The sequence below is a fragment of the Lycium barbarum genome, chromosome 4 (assembly GCF_019175385.1).
Source record: "Lycium barbarum isolate Lr01 chromosome 4, ASM1917538v2, whole genome shotgun sequence".
NCBI lineage: Eukaryota > Viridiplantae > Streptophyta > Magnoliopsida > Solanales > Solanaceae > Lycium > Lycium barbarum.
The window spans coordinates 144,292,465-144,314,172 of record NC_083340.1 but is presented as its reverse complement, the minus strand read 5'-3'; the positions used below and the strand labels follow the sequence as shown (position 1 = coordinate 144,314,172).

The following is a 21,708-nucleotide window of genomic DNA, read 5'->3' as shown; positions in this document are numbered from 1 at the left end:
AGCAGCAGGCATATGCAGCCGCGGGCCCCCCGACGCAATGGACTCCGACGGATATTGAATCGGCCATGCACAAGATGACGTTGAACCAACCCGATTCGAATTGGTATATGGATACCGGCGCCACGTCCCATATGACATCCACAAAAGGTACTCTCTCGTCTTATTTTACTTTGAGAAATCGTAATACTGGCATTGTTGTTGGTAATGGTAATTCAATTCCAATTCGAGGTTGTGGTCATGCTAAATTGCCTCCCCCGAACCCTCCTTTATTGTTAAACAATGTCCTTCATGCGTCAAAACTCATAAAGAATTTGATATCAGTTCGTAAAATTACTACTGATAACTATGTGAGTGTTGAATTTGATCCTTATGGGTTTTCTGTGAAGGATTTGCGGACGGGGATGGCTCTCATGAGGTGTAATAGTAGGGGTGCTCTCTATCCATTGTCCACCTTCAAATATTCCACCAATTCACCGTCGACTTTTGCTGCCTTGTCTTCAACCCGTTGGCATGATCGTTTGGGCCACCCGGGAGCTTCTATTTTGGATTTTCTTAGGCGTAATAAAAACATTGAATGTAATAGTTCTAGTTCATCTAGTATTTGTCATTCTTGCGTTCTTGGTAAACATGTTAAGTTGCCATTTGCTAGTTCTATGTCCGAAACTTTGTTTCCGTTTGACATTATTCATAGTGATTTGTGGACTTCTCCGATTTTGAGTTCTATGGGCCATCGTTATTATGTTCTGTTTTTGGATGATTTTACCAACTATTTGTGGACTTTCCCTTTGGCTAGAAAATCTGATGTTTACTCAAAATTCTTGGATTTTAGGACCCATATTCTTACTCAATTTGAACGTCCTATCAAGAATGTCCAATGTGATAATGGGAGGGAATATACTAATAGCCAATTCGGAAAGTTTTGTGCGTCCAATGGGATGTCTTTCGTGTCCTCATACATCCTCTCAAAATGGGAAAGCAGAAAGAAAAATTCGTTCACTAAATAATGTCATCCGGGCTCTTCTTGCTCATGCTTCCATTCCTCCGTCTTTTCGGCATCATGCATTGAAAATGGCGACGTATCTCCTTAATATTTTACCAAGTAAGCTATTGGGTCACAAATCACCTTTAGAGGTCCTTTACCAAAGGAAACCATCTTATTCTCATCTCCGAGTCTTTGGGTGTTTATGTTATCCCCTTTTTCCGTCTACTACTATTCACAAGTTGTACCCTCGGTCAACTCCATGTGTCTTTTTGGGATATCCACCAAACCATCGTGGCTACAAATGTTTTGATTTATCTTCAAATAAAATCATTATCTGTCGTCACGTTTTATTTGATGAGACTCAATTTCCGTTTTCCAAAATCCATACTCCGGCTCCCACCGCTTATAACTTCTTTGATGATGGCCTCTCTCCTTACTTGATCCATCATATAGCCGCCAGCCCTCCATCGCTGCCCGCGACACAGCACCACGGCGACACCTCCCAAACTAGGCAGCAGCCTCCGTCATCCTCTATGCCGGACCAGTCTGCGTCTCTCCCCCACCAGCTTGCCACCAGCCCGCCAACTTCGTCCATTCCTACTCCTGTCCAGCCCAATACCCGCACTCACATGGTCACTCGTAGTCAACGAGGGATTTTCAAACCCAAGCACCCATTTAATCTACATGCGACGGTTACCAAGTCCCCCATACCTCGTAACCCGTTGGATGCGCTACGTGACCCGAATTGGAAATTGGCCATGGATGATGAATATGATGCTCTTATTAAAAATAAGACGTGGGATTTGGTACCCCGTCCACCTAATGTGAATGTTATTCGGTCTATGTGGATTTTACTCATAAAGAAAAGTCTAATGGTGATTTTGAGAGGCATAAAGCCCGTCTTGTAGGTGATGGCAAAACACAGCAGGTTGGCATTGATTGTGGTGAGACGTTCAGTCCGGTCGTAAAGCCAGCAACGATCCGCACTGTCTTAAGCCTAGCTCTATCTAAACATTGGCCCATTCATCAGTTGGATGTCAAAAATGCATTTCTTCATGGCGAGCTCAAGGAGACGGTTTATATGCATCAGCCTATGGGTTTTAGAGACCCACCTCGTCCCGATTATGTGTGTTTGTTGCGCAAGTCCTTATATGGGCTTAAACAGGCACCGAGAGCTTGGTATAAAAGATTTGCTGACTTTGTTTCTTCCATTGGTTTTGCTAATAGCAGGTCTGGCCACTCCTTGTTCATCTATCGCAAAGGCCACCACTTGGCTTACATTTTACTATATGTGGATGATATTATTCTTACTGCTTCGTCAGATGCTCTCCGCTGTTCTATTATGGACCTTCTTGGCTCAGAATTTGCTATGAAGGACTTAGGTCCTTTGAACTATTTTCTTGGCATTGCGGTGACCCGTCACAAGGGTGGTATGTTTCTATCACAACGTAGTTATGCGGCGGACATTATTGAACGTGCAGGAATGTCCTCGTGTAAGCCTTCTTCCACTCCGGTTGACACTAAACCGAAGGTCAGTGCCTCTTCTGGCGATCTGTGTGACGATCCCACTCATTTTCGGAGCCTTGCAGGTGCTCTTCAGTATCTTACCTTCACCAGACCGGATATTTCTTATGTTGTACAGCAGATTTGTCTTCATATGCATGCTCCACGAGATACGCATATGCTTGCTCTTAAGCGGATTATTCGGTATATTCAGGGTACACTTGATCATGGTTTGCATCTCTACTCATCGTCAGTTACTGATTTGGTTTCATACACTGATGCTGATTGGGGGGGATGTCCAGACACCAGACGCTCCACGTCGGGTTATTGCGTGTTTTTGGGAGATAATTTGATATCCTGGTCATCTAAGCGTCAACCTACTCTTTCCCGCTCTAGTGCGGAAGCACAATATTGGGGGGTCACTAATATTGTTTCTGAATCATGCTGGATACGTAATCTTCTCTTGGAACTACATTGTCCGATCCCTAAGGCTACTTTAGTTTATTGTGATAATGTCAGTGCCATTTACCTGTCTGGAAATCCAGTCCAACATCAGCGCACCAAGCACATTGAGATGGATATACATTTTGTTCGTGAAAAGGTGGCGCGCGGCCACGTCCGTGTCCTTCATGTTCCATCCTGATATCAGCTCGCTGATATTTTCACTAAAGGACTGCCACAGGTCTTATTTGAGGATTTTCGGGACAGTCTCAGCGTTCGTAAACCTCCCGTTTCGACTGCGGGGGTGTGATAAATAATGTAAATATGTAGTCATAGAATATTTTGTAAATCTTCTAATTTAGGTTAGTATATTTTGTATCCTAATAGGACATTGTAACTATGGTATATTTACCAATTCCATCAATGAGAATAATCACGGAATTAATCTCTTTCAACACAGATAGTACATGCCTAGAGAATTTTGGGGTAGTGGAAATAGGAGGTGAAATTAGAAACATCAATGATTGTAGTTCAACATAATCTTACCCCCATCAAAATATATTCAGACTCATTAGAGGTGGCTACTCGATCTTGTTGCACCCTGATCTTAAACTCCTTCATTAACATTTAAAGGGTCGTTTGGTTGGTGGGATAGAATGAATAAAGATATTTTATGGGATTAGTTGTCGCATTTTTCATATGAGATAGCTAATCTCATCATTTTAGTATAAATAGTGGGATAAAATAATCCTGAGACTAATTAATACCAGTAATCAAAAGCAGGATAAAACAATCTCATATTCCGCAGGATTATTATCCTTATCTCACCAACCAGACTACTAATATAATTAATGTCCACCGTATTATCAATATCATTTTAAATTCTTATTTTATGATGTTGTTTATTCATAATTCGTTTATAATGATGGTGTTTGACAATTCGTTCGCACCTCGACTATTATCATCTACGTAGCATCTGCTGTACCGATTAATATAGACACGAATAATTCTACTAACCAAGGTAAGCTTCTTAGTAATTGATTAAACAATTATCAAAGAGCTTGAGATCAATATTCTCTCTCCAGGGAACAACTCTATCAAAGAGTACTCAAAGCTGCACATCCTATCTAACAGATTTGGTCAAATATGTTTATCAGTTAGGGTGTGTTTGGTACGGAAAGGTTTATTTTCTGGTTTTCTAAATATTTTGTTGGTCAAGATGTATTAAAAAATATTTTCTCTAAGAAAATAAGTTTCTCAAAAATCAGAAAAATGACTTCGATAGTGGAATTAGAAAACATAAATTTCACAAGTATCATTCCATATTGATCGTCTTCCCACACCACCAACATTCCACCCATCCCCACCCCCCTTCCCAGGGGCGAATTTATACATTAAATATACTTTCTAAAATTGATATATTATTATCTGCCGGCACCCATACTACAAGAAGGCTAAATGGTACACTTGGTTGAAGGTTGAGTTATTTACCTAGAGGAGTAGGGATCAATTTCCCACTTAATACATTTTTTTTAGTGGTGTACCCATGTTCTAGAAATCCTAGATTCGCCTTTGCTCCTTCCCCTCACCGCAGACTCCCCACGCCCGACCCTCTCAGTACTCCCTCACCCTCAACTCAACTCCACCCATCCTCCTCCTCCTCCCCATCCACCCCACCTCCACCCTTAATTATAGTGTTTGCCTAAATTGTATATAAATGCTCTTGGATAATATTTTATGTTTACTTATCAAACACTAGAAAATATGTACGTGAAAAACATTTTGCTTTATACCAAACACACCCTTAGAGTATCTAGTTTAGAAGAATTCAATCTCCTGATAAGCTTGCTATTAAAGGTGATGCATAATAAATTTGAAAGTTTTCTATTTCAATATGCTGAAGCAATGATACTAAGTACTCCTAACAGATTGATCACTACAAATTAAAGCCTGCCATATATATTCTACATCAAGAAAGATTCATGAACACATGGAGTGACTCACGAGTGATGGTAGCAAAAGAAGCAGACTCACGAGTGATGGTAGCAAAAGAAGCAAGTTGCTTCTTTAGGATGAGTCTTTTTCTATTTTTATTCAGCATGTGGGGATACATTTAGTACTTTAAAATGGCATCAATGTACTAAAAAGGAGACTTCCTAGAAGAACTTTTTATTATCTTTTAGAATGGTATTTGTGAAGTAGTGTAAAACTTGATCGATGATGGCCATATTGTTTGTTTTTTCAACACTAAAGCTTTTGAATGATGAAAATTCTGATGTAGCTTTAATATGCTTTTCCACATTGTATTAGTAATTATTAGCCAAGTTGCTTGTGAAAACTCAGCATTCATGCAGCTTACGCATGCCATATAAGCAAGGGTTGAGTTAGCGGGCGCTCAAGCCTCAAGGGATTCATCCGAACCCTCTTCACCGAAAAATTATACTGGTGCAGACAAGGATAAAATAAATTTTTATCAATTTTTAGGTATATATTGTAGATATTGGATTCCTTTGGCCTCTTGATGTATTTATTTCTTCATATTTTAAATCTCTCTGATGAAAATTCTGACTCTGCGCGATATAAGTTTGAGTTGAAGAATCAATGGTCTTACATTGTTTATTTGTCAAATTGCAAGATCTATACTAACCTACTCTTTATTAATCTAATAAATATAAATCCCTTTAGTAGGAATATACCCAAATGCCTTTTAGAAAAACATACTCATAATATCCGAAGTTCGTTGTGAAAAAGTTCACAAAAGAGTAATAATTTTGCTTTACTTCATTTATTACTTAAGTTTAGAGTTAGATGCTCATATTTTTTGCACGGTGAAAATCATTTACATCCACAACTATGCTTTAAAAATCAAATTTCCCCCTCAACTTTGAACAATATACATCCCCCCCCCCCCCCCCCCCCTATGCAACGACTATTTCACCCTTACTTTTTTCAATCCTCCATTTATGTAATACATTTTTATATTATATATGATATTTTTTTTAATCTAGGTATTTATAAATTCTTATTTAAGTTCATTTACATTATAAGTAGAATAATAATTTTATGAATTTGCAACAAAATCTAATGCTATATTTTATGATTATTATTTCAATATCATATGCAGTAGGTATGTGTGTGAGTGTGTGTATATATATATATATATGTGTGTGTGTGTGTTTATATTTAAGTTTCACTTCTCTCTTATTTTCTATTATTCATATAAATAAACAAGTTTTGGTTGTCACTAATGAAAGATTTCTTAAATTATAATAAAATTCATTTACAATACAAATAAATATTTTTTAAATAAAAAATCTCTATTTTTAATTGTTTTTGCATTACCTTCACAAATATATATTTATAAAGTTATTATGACTTGTTATTTTTCACTTGTATAAATAAATATTAAAGTTTTGATTATTTTTAATAAAATATTTTTTTGTTTATTTTGCTAATTTATTTTATTAAGAACATCATTAACTTATATACTCAATTAGTATTTCTCACTTTTTGTTCGCCTAGAAGATAATATTTACTTTTTATAAGAAATTTATTATATAAATTAAGAAATGAAAAATATCATGATTTAAAGAAGTAAAAAAATAAGACAAAAGTTATGTATGAGTAAAATAGGCATTTAAAAAGTCAAATAGGATAAAGGGGAGAGAATGTTTATTGTTCAAAGTTGAGGGAGGAGTTTGATTTTTAAAGCATAATTGGGGGTGTAAATGCTTTTCACCGTATTCTTTCACAAACGTATGTAGTATTAATCGGTAGCATAAAAATGTTGAACAAATAGTTTAAAAAATTGTCAAATATACCGACTTTGTAACAAAAAAAATAATACTTTTACTGTGAACAGATTCATACAATTCAAATTCATAATTCAATAAGTCAAACAAAAGCAAATGCGTGACATGTTAGTGTACACTCTATTGAGTTGTGTGATATCGGAGCTAAGAGTTTTGGGCTTCTCCAGCGGGCTGAAGATATGGATTTTACTGGGCCATTATTTAGTTAAGATGTTCAATATATCTTTTTTTTTTTTTTTTTTTTTTGCGCGGATTGGCCTTCTTTTGGGGTGGTCTTTAATTTTTCTTCCTCAAATTGGTGATCTTTAATATTTACCTTTCGCTCAGTTAAAAAAAAAAAAAAGCGCAAGCCATAAGTTGGGATATTCGCAGGGCAAAAGTTAGATTCGCAAGTCCAACTTATGCCTTAAGGCAAACTTTTATCCAAAATTAGGCCTCAAGGCACCTCTGCCTTAAGGCCTAACTTTTGTCCAAAGTCAGGCCTTAAGCTAGAGGTTTGCAAATTCCAGCAAAATAATTTATTTTATTTTTTATTTTCATTTTGTCTTAAGGCAGAGTTTGAAACCCAATTTATGTCTTAAGGCCTTGCGAATTCCAACTTATGCTTTGCGATTTTTTTTTTTAATTTTTGACTGAGCGGAGTTCGAACTCGAAATTAGGGGTGTTTATCCAAGGGAAAAAAAATTAAAGACCACCCCAAGAACAATCCTGCAAATTGCCTGCATATATTGAAGAATAAGGAAGGGAACTATTGTTGATTCTTTTGTGTTGAATGGGGTTTTTTTTAACAAGCAGCAAAGGTTTTAATCATTTGTTTTTGTGCGGAATACCCTTCAAAGGCAGTGGTCTTTAATTTTCGTCCCTCAAATTTGAAATTTTTAATTTTTATCTTTCGCATAAAACCCATGGGTTCCGGGTTCGAACTCGCACAGTCAAATATTAAAAAACAAAATCACAAGGCAGAAGTTTGTAGCAAAGTTAGGCTTATCCAGGCTTAGGCAAACTTCTGCCTGAATAGGCCTAACTTTGCCCGAAAAGTTAAACCTTAAGGCAGAGGTTTGCCTTAAGGCCTAATTTTGGGTAAAAGTTTGCCTTAAGGCAAATCTCTGCCAGAATAGGCTTAATTTTGTTACAAACCTCTGTCTTGCGAATAATTTTTTTATTATTTTTTTTTTACTGAGCCGAGATTCGAATCTAAAACCTCAGGGTATTAGGTGAAGGGCAAAAATTAAATACCAGTGCCTTTGAAGGAATGATCCGGTTTTAATTAACCTTTATTCTTTGGTTCATTCCTTACACTAATGAAATTACAAGTTGTACAAATAAGATAATTTAAGATCGTTGTTTTAATTTTGTCATCGCTTAAGGAGTTTGTGCAAAAATAATCTCGGCATATTCAAAAGAATAAAAGTTAGACTTATATAAGTTATGTCGAGCAGGTCATAATTTTGGTAAAATCTTGATTATATCTATCATGTTAAACTTCTTGAAAGTCTTTGCCGAATTGACAAATCTTGCCTCATTCACAAATTACAAATCTTGCCTTATTCACAAATTATGCCGGCAGGCCGTAACTTTAGTAAAATTTCAATTCTTGCCTTATTCACAAATTACGCCGGCAGGCCGTAACTTTAGTAAAATTTTAATTCTACCTATCTGGTTTAAATTTGAATTGTTTACGACTCATGCCAGTCTAGCAAATCTTGCCTGTGTCGTTCAATTGTTCATGCTAGACTTGGCAAGACTTGATACTATTTTTGTTCTACCTACCTTGTTAAATTTTTCACAAGTTTATGTAGAATTGGATAACTTTTTAGCTTCCTCAACAATTACTTCTCTAAACAAATGACTGAAAGGATTTATTTATATCCATTGAAAGTTTAGACAAATATTTACAATTTAACCTCATATAGAAGGCTAAGTTCCTTAATTTTTTTCAGTTTACTAATTCCATTGATTAAGGACAGATGCACATGTAGATAGAGATAGAGATAGACTTCTATAAACAAACCAAAGTGAGACTATTTACATATCTGTCATTTAAGCCTTGGAGACTCAAGCAGTAGGAATACAGAGAAAAATAGCATAACATTCCTACAAAGGCTAGAAACTAGAATACTCTTGCATATTATGAATACATATGTAACGCAAATAGTTACACTAAAGACTTGTAAAATAAAGAGAGACTCGAAATCCTGGTGCCAATCTTCAAATCTAAATTTGGCCTTCTACCTTAGCATATATCAGAGAAAACACCTGAATTTCCATTTCTCATTGCTTATAGAGATTTGATTGATACATTTCATCGAGAGTACTGCAGATTCTAACGATTTTTCCACTTCTCCGTGGCTCTCGGAGCTGCAGGAAATAGGACATATACTACGTGTCATATGTCGGATAATACAAGATTCATTCTCCGTTGTTTAGTTTGGGACATTTACTTTTGGAATTAGTCGAATCACATGCATTTCTCATATGTATTTGATAAGTATGCAAATCACAAACGGAAATGTCAGCAACATGTAATTACCTAGACCATTTGCATCTGAACTTTTCATGATCCTCAACTTCTTGCAGGACTCCGTAAACATCCTGACAAAAGATCAAAAATTACATAGTAAACATAGGTTAATAGTTCAATGGCACCTTGGTTGCTCAAGTATCTAGATTATGGGAGAGGAGAAAATATAAGCAGAAGTATTCAGAATGCTAAAGATCAGGTACCCCGTCGAATTAGTCGAGGTGCGCACAAGCTGACCCGCTATGTTGCTCGAACTTTCCAAAAATGTTGTCGCACCCATGTCAGGTCCTCCAAAATTGATTATTTTTAGAGAATCTGACATGCACCCGTTCGCATTTTTGAAGAGTGCGCAACATAACTGGCATGGACACCACGGTTGTAAGAAAAAGTATTTGAAAATGCCAAATATCAACTATCCATGGAATTAGTCGAGGTGCGAGCAAGCTGGCCCGAACACCATGGCTATAAAAAAGGGTATACAGAATGCTAAAGATCTTATAATTCAAAAACAACATCATAAATCTCGCATGATTTCAAATAGCATATTAGCAATGCCCGTCCTAGATATTATTGTTCACTACTAAGTCACAACCTATCCGTTTAAGTAGATATCTGGCAGGTTGACGGAAATGAGCAATTAAACTATCTAGGGCAAATATTTTAAGACTCGACGAGAATGGTTCTGGTCTAGCACATGGCCTGGTAGAAGTAGAAAGCCTCCCGTGGGATCTATACGGACAGCAAAAATAGGTTAACGTAGATGATAAATTCATTAAGTTTGAGAGGCAAAGTGTAAATTGTAGAGTGCGCGGGCTTTTACACCTATCCTCTATCATCAAGACAGGTCCAAAATCAGATTAATGCATTAGAGCTCTAATGACCGAACCTGGTAATGAGCTCCAAGAAAGTTTTCAGGAAATTTTTTGAAGTCAAGATAAGATGTCAGACTTACTCCCATGGGACATCACCGACAAGCATCCAATCACCATCCTTGTCTTCATAGGTAAGAACGTATTCAGATCCATGTAAAAGATCCACCAATTTGTTTTCGTTTAGTCCATCACTGATCGAGATGCCTTGAGTTTCACATTGACCTAAATAAATTACAGATAAATCTCAAAAGTTAACAGGCTCTTAAAGCAGATGAAAAAAGAAAAGCACGTTAGTAAGATTTAGCTAGTGAACTTGGTTAAAACAGCATATAAATGACAACAATTTTACTCAAATATTTGCTTCAACCTTATTTAAACACCTTGTCGTTCTTTAGCCTATCAAAGATAAGCTTTTTAAAGATTGCCAAGCAATTAAAGACCAACACATCCCAAACCGAGCAGCATGGTTAGCTTCTTTTAAGGGCGTAAATCCTTAATCAAGATAAAGAAATATTGAAATTTCAGAGAACTAAAAAGATTATATTTTCAACTTGGCACAACAGAAGGTACCGATTTTGAGCTTTTCAAGGTCAGTTCAGTGACAGCATATAACAATTACTCCTCTAGCAGATGGTAAATTCAGTACAAAGAATTATATGGAAGCACAGAACAGAAATTGTGACCAGTCAAAGCTTCTGATCAGATACCATCAAATTCATTCGACATTTCAGAGTCGAAAAGGAAAGGGATAATTACCTTTTGGACCGTCCAAAAAGATAATAGCCGGCAAATGTATATGTTTTGTATATTAAGTGTAAATATACATATAATTACATATTTTATACATAAGTATACATATATTATACATATAATATACAAAATCAGTGTATATGTTTTGAAGATTTTGTCTAGCGCCCGTAATTTATTTCGGCCGGCAGGCCAAAAATGAAAAAAAACCCAAATAACAATCTCACTTAGCGTTCATGGAGATTCCGTCAATGGTAAAACTTAAAACGAAACCAAAAAACAAAGAATTAGCATGTGGTGCTTTCATAAAGCATTATATTACCGGCTTTGAAGCAACTGAACATTTTCTCCAGGGCTGAAGATAGATCCTTATAGCTGTTGTAGATAGTAAGATCAACCTTCCTCAAGTAAGGCGCACCATCCATGCTTACTTTGACATAATGACAACCTGCAACTTCCTCGGTCTTTGGAGGATTACTAACCATATTCTTCCGGGAAGATCGAATTGGTGGCCATCCTACTACTTGTGCCCTGACCAGATAATAAAAGAGGCTTCAATTCATTTGTGGTTCTAATGATCTTGCTTCTAGAATTTTACAGATCAAAACTGAACAGCTAGATGCAAAAGAAGAGGAAGATTAAGCCTGGTTGGTAAGGACGGGAAAATTACAAGTATAGCAAACAGAGAGAAAAGAGATAACAGTACAACCAATTTATCAGAAATTTAATTAGCCAACGGTGTGGCCTAGCAGCCGTGAAAACCATGGGAAACCAAGATATAACATCAAAGATACAGAATGCTAAGTGAAATTTTTTTCCATCTACCTAAGCCTTGGTGGCCAGAGTTACATGGTACCCGTGCTTAGGCAAGATGGTAGTTACCCCGTAGAATAGTCAAGATGCACATACACTGACCGGGACAACACCGTTGTCAATAAAAGTATCAGCGATTCAATTAAAGCCATGGCTACTATAAATCATAGGATTTACAACACCAACAGCTATGCCTCAACACAGAAGTTGGGGGTTGACTTTATGAATCCTCACTAACCATGTCGCTCCATTTTAAGTTCATCTAAGACCACTATTATACCAAAACAAAATTACTAGAAGGTTGCTTTAGACTGACATCTAACATAAAACTTGTCAATTTATGATGAATCCTCACAATACAAAACAAATAATAGGATTCTCCAAGAACAAAATTCTGATGGTTGAAGGTTGAGGACGCATAAAACAAAATTAATATTCTGGACACAATGCTCAAAGGGCAGTGAATCAACTGAAAAACAATTTCTTCATGTAACCTAAGGAAGAGAGACAGAAAAAAATACTAAAACATACTTGCTTCATGCTAAGCTATCTGATCGAGTATATGAATCTTCACTAACCATATCGCACCATTATAAGCTCATATAAGACCAATACAGCAACAACAATAACATACCCAGTGTAAGCTCATCTAAGACCAATATTATACCAAAAACAAATAAAAACATAGACAGTCCTAGAGGGTTGTGGTAGACTAACAGCCACTCAGCCTGCATAAAACTAGTCAATTTATGACGAATCCTCATAATACAGAATAAATAATAGGGTTCTCCAAGCAAAAAATTGTGAGGTTTGAAGGTTCAAACAACAACATACCCAGTGTAATCCCACAAGTGAAGTGTGAGGAGCGTAGGATGTACGCGGGCTTTACCTACCTTTATGGGGTAAAGAGCCTGTTCCCGATAGACCCTCAGCTCAAAAGAAACACAGTCAATGCAGGATTGCACGAGAAATAAGACAATAAAATATCAAGATACAAAACAAATGGAGCTAACACATAGTTATACATACACACATAAGGAAGAAGGTTGAGCACATATAACAAAATAAAACATGCTTGCTTCATGCTATGCTTCTAGTTATAACTTATAAGGAGAGGTAAAAAAAAAAAAAAATTACTTTGCAGTTGGAGCAACACCATGGCCATTATTATTAGTACTAGAAACTAGAGGCATTTTCTCTTGCACTTTTCTTGGTGATTTTGGAGTTGCCTCTTTCACAGAATCAAGAATCTTGGTTCCAACTTTGACACTATTTTTAGCCTCAGATCCAAAACCCCATGTACCAGAATTTCCATTTATAGTATCAGAGAAACCCCTCTTAGCACCATAAGGGAAATTTTTCAAAACTCCAAGTGAGTTTTCTTTCTTGTTTTGTGGTGACTCAGAACCAGGCAAACCTAGTCTTAGTTCAGTAGCCTTAAAGTTCAAATCTTTACTTTCCATTGAAGAAACACAGCTCTTTTCAGAGTTTTCTTTTGATATGCCTATGTAATTATGCTCCTCTATGGGTATAGACATCAATAAATTCAAGAAATGTTAGCTGTTAGAGTAATAGTGAAGTGCAAAGCTAGTGGAAGGAAGTATGCTAAAAATAATGAGAGTGTGCTTTGAGTTATTGAGTGTAGAGAAGAAATCAAGAAAAAAAGGGTTGTTTGGCCTTTTTTCTGTAGCTTCTTTAATTTAATACTGCTCTCTCCGTTCAATTTACGTTAACATATTACTATTTAGCAGTCTCCGAGATAGTTTTTTTATCACATTTTTTACATTTTTAATTTTTAATTATCACGATTTATAGTACTTTTTAAGAGACCATTTGGTATGCGGACTGAATTATTTCGGGATTAATTTATCCCATCTAATAATCCCAAAGTTAGTGCGATAAGGTAGGATATCACATTCTTAAGATTGTGCTTCATTTTATATTCTATTAAATAGAAGGTATATATCAAATATGGTACAAAAAATTAGTGTTGGATATCCCAGCTTATACTATGCACCAAACGATCCCTTTATGTAGTTTCTAAATATATAAATTTCATTCTTACAAACTTTAAAAATACATATCAAAATTTACGATTAAATTTATAAAGCTTGACCCTTACGCTCCGAAAAGATTAGTATAAAATTGAAACGAATGGAGTATAATTATGCTATTTCTGATTTCTCACCTATAAAAGAAATACACAGAGACACACACTCTGCTGTAGCCGAAAGAGATAGAACTGAAGAGGAATAATAATGGAATTACATAGAGCCCGTTTGGATTGGCTTATAAGTTGCTTATAAGCTATTTTTAACTTTTTTGAGTGTTTGGCTGGCCAGCTTAAAGTCATTTTGTGCTTAAAATAAGCTTAAAAAAATAATTGGATTCATTTGACTTAACTTATCTAAAGCAGCTTATAAGCTGAAAACAGCTTATAAGCCAAAAAAAAATAAGTTAAACTACCCTAACTTATTTTTTTTAGCTTATAAGCTGTAAACAGCTTATAGGCATAAGCCCATCCAGGCTCATAGTACATACATACATAAGAAGGGGAGAAAATGACAAATATGGTCCCTTATGTTAGAGGGAAGTTCAAAGGAGTCATTTAATTATGTATTGAATAGTTTTGGGCACTTAAGTTTGTCAAAAGTTGACACTTTTAGTCTCCGTCAAATATTTAACAACTCTATTAGTTAGATTCGATGGAAACTATGAGGAAAAATTAACTGAAACTCACATTTACGTGTACATTTTTTGTAGTTTTTGCTATTTTTTATTTATTTTTAAAGTTTGGTGCAGCCTTTCGAGATGTAATTTTTATTATTTTTTATTTAGTGTCTAGTGCAGTTTTTATTGCATATTTTTAAAAAAATCACTGTTTTCGTCAAATCTAACATTGTTATACATTATACAAATATTAAAAATACTACTAGTAATTTTTGACAAATTTGACTGGAACTGATAAGTGCATATGTAAAGAACTATTTTGAAACTATCCTCAAACATAAGGGACCATCTTTGTCATTTGGGAGCAAATTTAACACAGCTAATCCTTTCAGTTAAAAAGTGCTTTAACTTTCTTGCTTTCTTTTGCCCCCTTTTAACCACATCATTATCTTGTGGTAAATTAAAAAAAACAAAAAGCAAGTGTGGAAAAAGGATAATGGTCTGAATCAATAATATTTTGGAAGGACCACCATTATTATGGCTAAAAGTGCCGTTTTTGGTATGTTCCCAAAATTGGTAACGTGAATTAACATTTTTAACTTCATAACAAAATCATAGTTGTTGGTATATTTCCAGAATTGTTGAAAATAAATTTTTACAGTTTGAATAGAAGAAAATAATGCTATAAAGATTTTTCGTATGTTATTTTTAGATTTTTTATGTCTAAAAATAAAAATCTAAGATAAATATTATAAAACTAAATATAAATTTGTCAAGAGCTCCAAATCTTAACATATATCAGTATTTGCTCGTGGCGTTTTCCATAATCTATGCACCATGATGAATAATATTATATTTCTTGGTTTTTTAATTTCTTGAATAATGGATCATGTTTATGTGTTCCCAAAACCAGAAGAATTAATGTTCCTCCAATCTGCATGGTCGCACATGTTTGAAATATTAAAAAGTCTTGTTATCTATGGACTTTCACACACTATTTTCTCTCTAAATATCTCTATGACAAGCTTAATTGGCCTAATTTATTAGAGAGCAAAAGCATATACCAAAATATAGGGTCTGGTTTTAGGGGACAAGACGGCGTTATGTCTGTTAATTAATTCATAGGTTCATACAAGTTTTTAGGAACTCAAGATTGCATTTATTTAATTAAAAATGTCATTAGTTAGTGGATTTTTGTCCTTGAAGAGTGAATAACCTACAGTATATACTTGTGGGTAAAAATTTCAATCAAAAAAACGCTACTCCTATGACATTTCGAACATGAAATAGTGACATTAGTTGAGGAGGGGGAGTTTTAAGTTGTTATTTATTTGGCGATTTTTTTTTCTTATCATCCAATATTTAAAATTCAGTGAATTCATGTTGGGTAGGTCCACTAAGAGAGTAAAAAATTTCTTATCAAAAAATTCTTTATCCCTAGAAATCGAATTTGAAATCTGAATTCCAAGTGTCTCACTCGCACCCCTCACTAGTATTTGGCAATTATCAATTAATTCTCTTAATCCTTTGGAGTAAAAAGCAGGTTTGGTGATAATATGATAATTACAAATATTCTTTTATGTATATGACAAATTTCACATGAATCCTTATGTTAAGACTCATCACATCAATAATATAATACATTGAGGAAACTCAATATGATTAAAAAAAAATGTAACTTGTCATGTTATATACGATTTTCCTAAAAAATGCTCATTCACGAGTAGCTCAGTTGGTGGCAGAATTAAGATTATCACTAATCAGATTCAATATAAAGAAAAATACAAAAAAGAACTCATAGATTCCACAGCTACTGCATTTATATAAAAAATAATTTTAATCTTGTATAGACAGTGTAAATTTCAGGCAAAAAGGATTCAAGCATATCCTTGCAGTCCCTAGCTTCGCCCTTGGCTCGAGGCATTATGCTCTTAATTATTGTGTGTGTACGTGCGCATGTGTTTATTTGTCACATTGGTACACAAACTTGTGTTAGCGATGCGTCCAAACCTTAAAAATTGACAATTCATGATATTTCGATGACATTCCTCAAAATGTTTGGCCTGAATCCATTCAATAATTTTGTGTTACAAGAATGTTAGGGGAAAATCCCAATCAAACCTTATCAGAATGAGACAGCAGCGACTCTAAATAGCTTGGAAGTAAAGTGTAATTGCTATTGTTGTTGTTATAGTTTATACTTTATACTGTACTTGTGTACAATCCTTTTGTCCCATTTGCCCAAACGTGACAACAACAATAATAATTATATATGTGGTGGTATGTTATATGACACAGTCCATGTCACTCAAATTAAGCTCGTCTTTGTTTAATATTATAAAATATTAGTAGTCCTTTTCGCATCATAATTTCTCTATTTTTTACTGACATATAAATCTTTACAAAAACTAATTATTTTTTTTTTAAGCAAACATTGAAACTGAAGTAAAGTACTAGCGTATGTAGCTAAAACTTAATCCCAACTCTCTTTTGTCAAGACTTAGCTTAATTATTACAACAATTTCTTAACACACACACATCAATCGTTTTACTTGCAAAGTTTTGCGCACAATCATGAAGTAGAAAATGGGATACAAATTGAAGGAATCTTTACTAAAGCAATCTCAAGAAATTATTCAGAAGAAGAAATAAAACAAGAAAATTAAAGCAAAGAAAATGGACTCTTTTCCCCCTCCATATAAGGAAAAGCTTAATCAAGACTCAAGAGTAGGGAAAGTAGTCTGCTTATAGCCATGGAATAGCAAATTAAAAACCATACTCTGCATAACTAAAATGCTAAATATCTTGATAACATAGAGAAAATGGAACAAAAAATTAGTTATATGCCACGAGGAGTTTCAATTAAAAAAAATGGAAATAGAGAGTTGATTTATCCCTTTGTTTCAATCTATGTGTATTTTTTTCCCTTTTAATCTATTGCAGAAAGAATATTACTTTCTATATTCAGTAACTTTTTAGTTACAATATCTCACATGACATGTTTAAGCTACAAGAGTCAGAGGATATTTTGGCACACATTATTTACGTATAAAATTACAAGATTCAAAAGTCTTATTTACTTTTTTTAAACTCTCTAATAAATCAAATGACGACACATAAAATGAAACTGAAACGGAGAGAATAATAAAAACGGTTAGAAATTTTTAGGAGTATAGTGTGAAGTGAAATATGCAGCAAGGAAAGTGCTATTACAACTACCAGTCACTGAGCGTGAAGTATGTAATAAATGGATGTCATAGTCATAGGGGAAGACTTTAAGTAGTTAGAAATAGGGGACAAGATGAATCTGGAAATGACATGAAACTGACCCCATTTGAGATTTGATTAAAACCTGAGAAATCCTAACTTTTAGGTCCTACCAAGAAATATCATGTTGCCGTGTCAATATCAGCACAGCTACATCTAGCAGGAGCGAAGCTACAGTGTTAGGTATAAGTCGGATGAATCGAGTAGCTCTTGTTTAAATCTATCTAATATCTAAAATGAGTTATAAATTCGATTACATATTCAATATCCATAAATTTTAAATCGTAACTCTACGTACCTCTGACACATGAGTATGAATATGCAGACGGTGAGAGATCACGGCCATCGGAGACTGACCTAATAAAATGATGGGAGTGATTTCAAATGAACTAGTCGTGTTCATCATATGTCATAAATAATGAAATCCTCAGAAGTACATTAAACAATAAGGGTCGTTTGGTGAGTTATGCAGGTATTGGATTCTGCATAACTAATACCACGTTTGGTAGCTCGTTAGGAGGTAATTTGTTCGTGTATAAAATTAACACAGCGTTTGATTTACAATTTAGAAATCCGCATCACTAATACATGTATAAGTTATACGAGAATCTATATAGTATTTTATGTGGGATAAAAGATGAATAACTAATACTCCACACGAATAACTAAATGCTGGATAATTAATCTTTACATAAAATAATATATAGATTCCTTCATAACTAATTCATGCATTATGAATACCTACGTAACTCTAATCAGCTACCAGGTGACACCTAAGTCTACAAATTGTTAACAGGTGCACAATGACTAAGATTGGAGTGTCTAATAGGTAGCATGCTCAATGCCTCAATTAGACGTGTATCGCCAAGTTTAGAGGTTGCGTATGTATTATGCCTAAAATTACAAAAAATTTCCTAGTTTAAAAATGCCAATTATTCATCTCTTGTCTAGTGCTTTCCTGATATATCAGGAAGATAGCTGCATGTAATGAAAGGAAGGGGTTTTAATTGAATCTCTTCTTTGAAAAATTATACTACGCAAATTAAACAGGGAAAATATATTTTTCCGTATATAGATTAAGTTTTGATTCCCCTTGTAGTAACAAAGGTAATTTAAAAAAATTGCTTGAGGACATAAGTTTGATTTTTTTTTTTTAAATCTCTTTATACCCACTAGTTTCTTGTGATGGGCTTGTTGATTAGGAAACATGAATTATATTATGGGAAGAGACTGAACTTCTACTGCTACTACTAGTGTCACAACTTTCAGCAAATGCACAGAACATAAATATAAATACATACGTAAATATTGAAGTAACTAAATTTTCAGTTAAAATTCTGAACCTCATTATGTCGAAGTACAATGGGTTTAATGATAGGAAGTTAAAATATTAAGTATGTCAAGTTTAAAATTCTACATTTGCCTTTACTAATTATATAATCAAGACTTATTCAAGGATCTGATTTTCATCTAAAACATTCATATGTCTAATCTCAACTGCGAATTTGTAGTAGTTGTCCTAAGAAACTAGAGTATCATAACAATCGGGAAATATAGCAAGAAGATTAATTGCTAGTGGATGTCAGTTGTCACTATTGGAATCTTAAAAGCAATTGAAAGTGCAACGTGTATTGCCTAAAAGCTCTCATGATCATGTCCAATCATCCCGACATGATATATATGATCTACAAAAGTTATTTGCAATTGAGCAGCTAGATTAATTGAATTTGGACATAGCCGCCATGATACTATTTTCAAAATATGTATGTGTCACATTTGAGTTATTAGAAGCGGATTCAAAATTTAAAGTTTATGTGTTGCTATAATCATCTCAAAAATTGATAATAACGGGGTATACAATCAAATATTTGTAAAAGCTACCGAATTCTTGTAAATATGTAGGTTATGATGTAGATCCACCACTATTTAAGGTTATAGTCTTATATATTAAGTTAAAATTCGTTAAATCATTAAGAAAATTTTGAAGCTGAAAGAAGGAAGAGAGAGGACAATATACTGAAAATGGACAATAACAATCATTAAATCAGCTTTTTTCTATCTTATATATGTTATGTCCCACATCGGTGGGATAAGTGTGCTTATATGGGTTTAAATAGCTTTGGGCTCTCTCACCTTAATAGCTAGCTTTTAGGGTGTAAGTTAGGTTTAAGGTTGTTACAAATGGTATCAGAGCCAGTCGTCGAGTACAACGGATACGGAGCATGGTGGTTTGTTATGTCGCACATCGGTAGCATAAGTATGCTTATATAGGTTTAAATAACTAGCTTGGGCTCTCTCCCGTTAATAACTAGCTTTTAGGGTGTGAGTTTGGTCCAAGATTGGCACAATATACGTTTTGACACTTCGAGTCATATTTGTGAATTCTAAAGTTTGTTTTATGGTACCCATAGTAAATTATATAATGTTAAAATGCTTTTGAAAATGAGGATTATATTTTTTTCTCCATTGATTTGAAAAAGTTTAGCAGGTATCCTGTTTGTCCGAACCTTGGACACTGGAGCGAATTTTAAACACCCTCTAAAACCGCCCCTGCCTTCGAGCTATGCCATCATTGAGCCTACTTATAATGGTCTTCACTTTCTTCTCCCATTTCGAAATGGGATATATTTGCTTAGGGTGTTATGTGCACTCCTTTTTCAAAAGCTTGCTAATCTAACAGCCTGTCAGTCCTCTTTTCCAACTCGCACTGCGTCATGAATGTCACATGATACGCTTAGTGGTGGACCTGATAAGTGCAGGTCACTACCCTAGTTTATCTGTATCACAACCAAAAATAACGGTTATTTTCATCTTTACAGTACTATTTACTAAAATCTAGTAAGTATTTGATTCTAAGTATCACGTGTGATTGGGAAATTAAATGTCTCAATCCCTCAGAACAAGAAGCCAAATACGGTGTGTCTCCCCTGGCCAAGAATGTCACATGATAAATCCAATGAATACTTATCAGTACCTCCTTAGAGTACTGTGTAACATGAGTTTTTTTCTAAAGCCCTTGCGTGGAAAAGGACCTCATGTCTCTGATGAGTCTGTATCAGTCTCGCAACCAAAAATTAATAATGGGTTCCAACATAAAGCAAAACCTGCATGAATTATTGTACTTATTAGCTTCCACTTGTTTCTTGTCATGAGACCCTTCAGTGATAATAAGTGGCGAAACAAGAGTTTTACTAAGGAAAATTAAAATATAAAGAAATAAATACACCAACACATCAAAGAGATTCAACATAAAGTAAATATACATAAAAAAAAAAAATACTTATCTGCATAGTATAATATTTCAACGAAGGTATGTCAATTAACACCTATAGGACAAGAATAGCTTTGCCATTGGTGATAACTATGCATAAATAATTTTAACACTAAGGAAATACTTTTTCTATTTCATTTTATATGACGATCTTTGGCTAGGCATGAAATTCATGAAAGAAAAAAAGACTCTTGTTTATATCAGGAGTATCCTTAAATTTGTGATTTGAGTGACATGACCAATTTACTACTATAATTATTAATACGGTAAAAGGAAAATGAGAGAATGGCAAAGAATGAGAAGAGGACAATCACAAAGGCTCAATAATTTGATGTGATTCACCTCTTTGTACCAGAAAATCCAATAATGGTTAGAGGCGTGTTTGTGGGGTGAGGGGGTTAAAGCAAAAGGATTGAAGTAGAGGGACAAGAAAATTTTGCAGATTGATAAAAATTTAATAACCAAAAGACTAGTACATTTTTGTGGTAATGCCTTAACATTGACAATGCATGTGTCAGTGACTTCCATGACCAAAAAAGTGAGCTTTAACTTGGCGACGAGAAAATTTTTGTTAGAGATGTTCAATATTTAATATACATGTATATAAAATAATTCTTGGCCTATATATATGTGTGGCTTCGTCACTTCTGAGATTTATATATCTAACTAGTTTTAACGTACGTGCGTTGCACGTATCTTTCACGTCAATCAATAATAGATTGCATGTCAAAAGATCGAATTATGTAAAATAATAGTTAACGTTAAAATATCGAATTATGTAAAATAATAGTTGACGTTAAAATAGATCT

The 21,708-nt window shown here is 34.5% G+C and overlaps 1 protein-coding gene across 1 annotated transcript; it reads right to left on the bottom strand.

Moving 5' to 3' along the window:
* Positions 1-8,718: 8,718 nt before the first annotated feature.
* Positions 8,719-13,402, bottom strand: LOC132636804 (auxin-responsive protein IAA27-like). Its single transcript, XM_060353829.1, has 5 exons — positions 12,829-13,402; positions 11,201-11,409; positions 10,212-10,353; positions 9,269-9,330; positions 8,719-9,096 (listed from the first exon to the last, which is right to left on the bottom strand). The coding sequence occupies exons 1-5, from the start codon at positions 13,227-13,229 to the stop codon at positions 9,062-9,064; spliced, it is 849 nt and encodes a 282-aa protein (XP_060209812.1). The 5' UTR covers positions 13,230-13,402; the 3' UTR covers positions 8,719-9,061.
* Between the last annotated feature and the right edge of the window lie 8,306 nt (positions 13,403-21,708).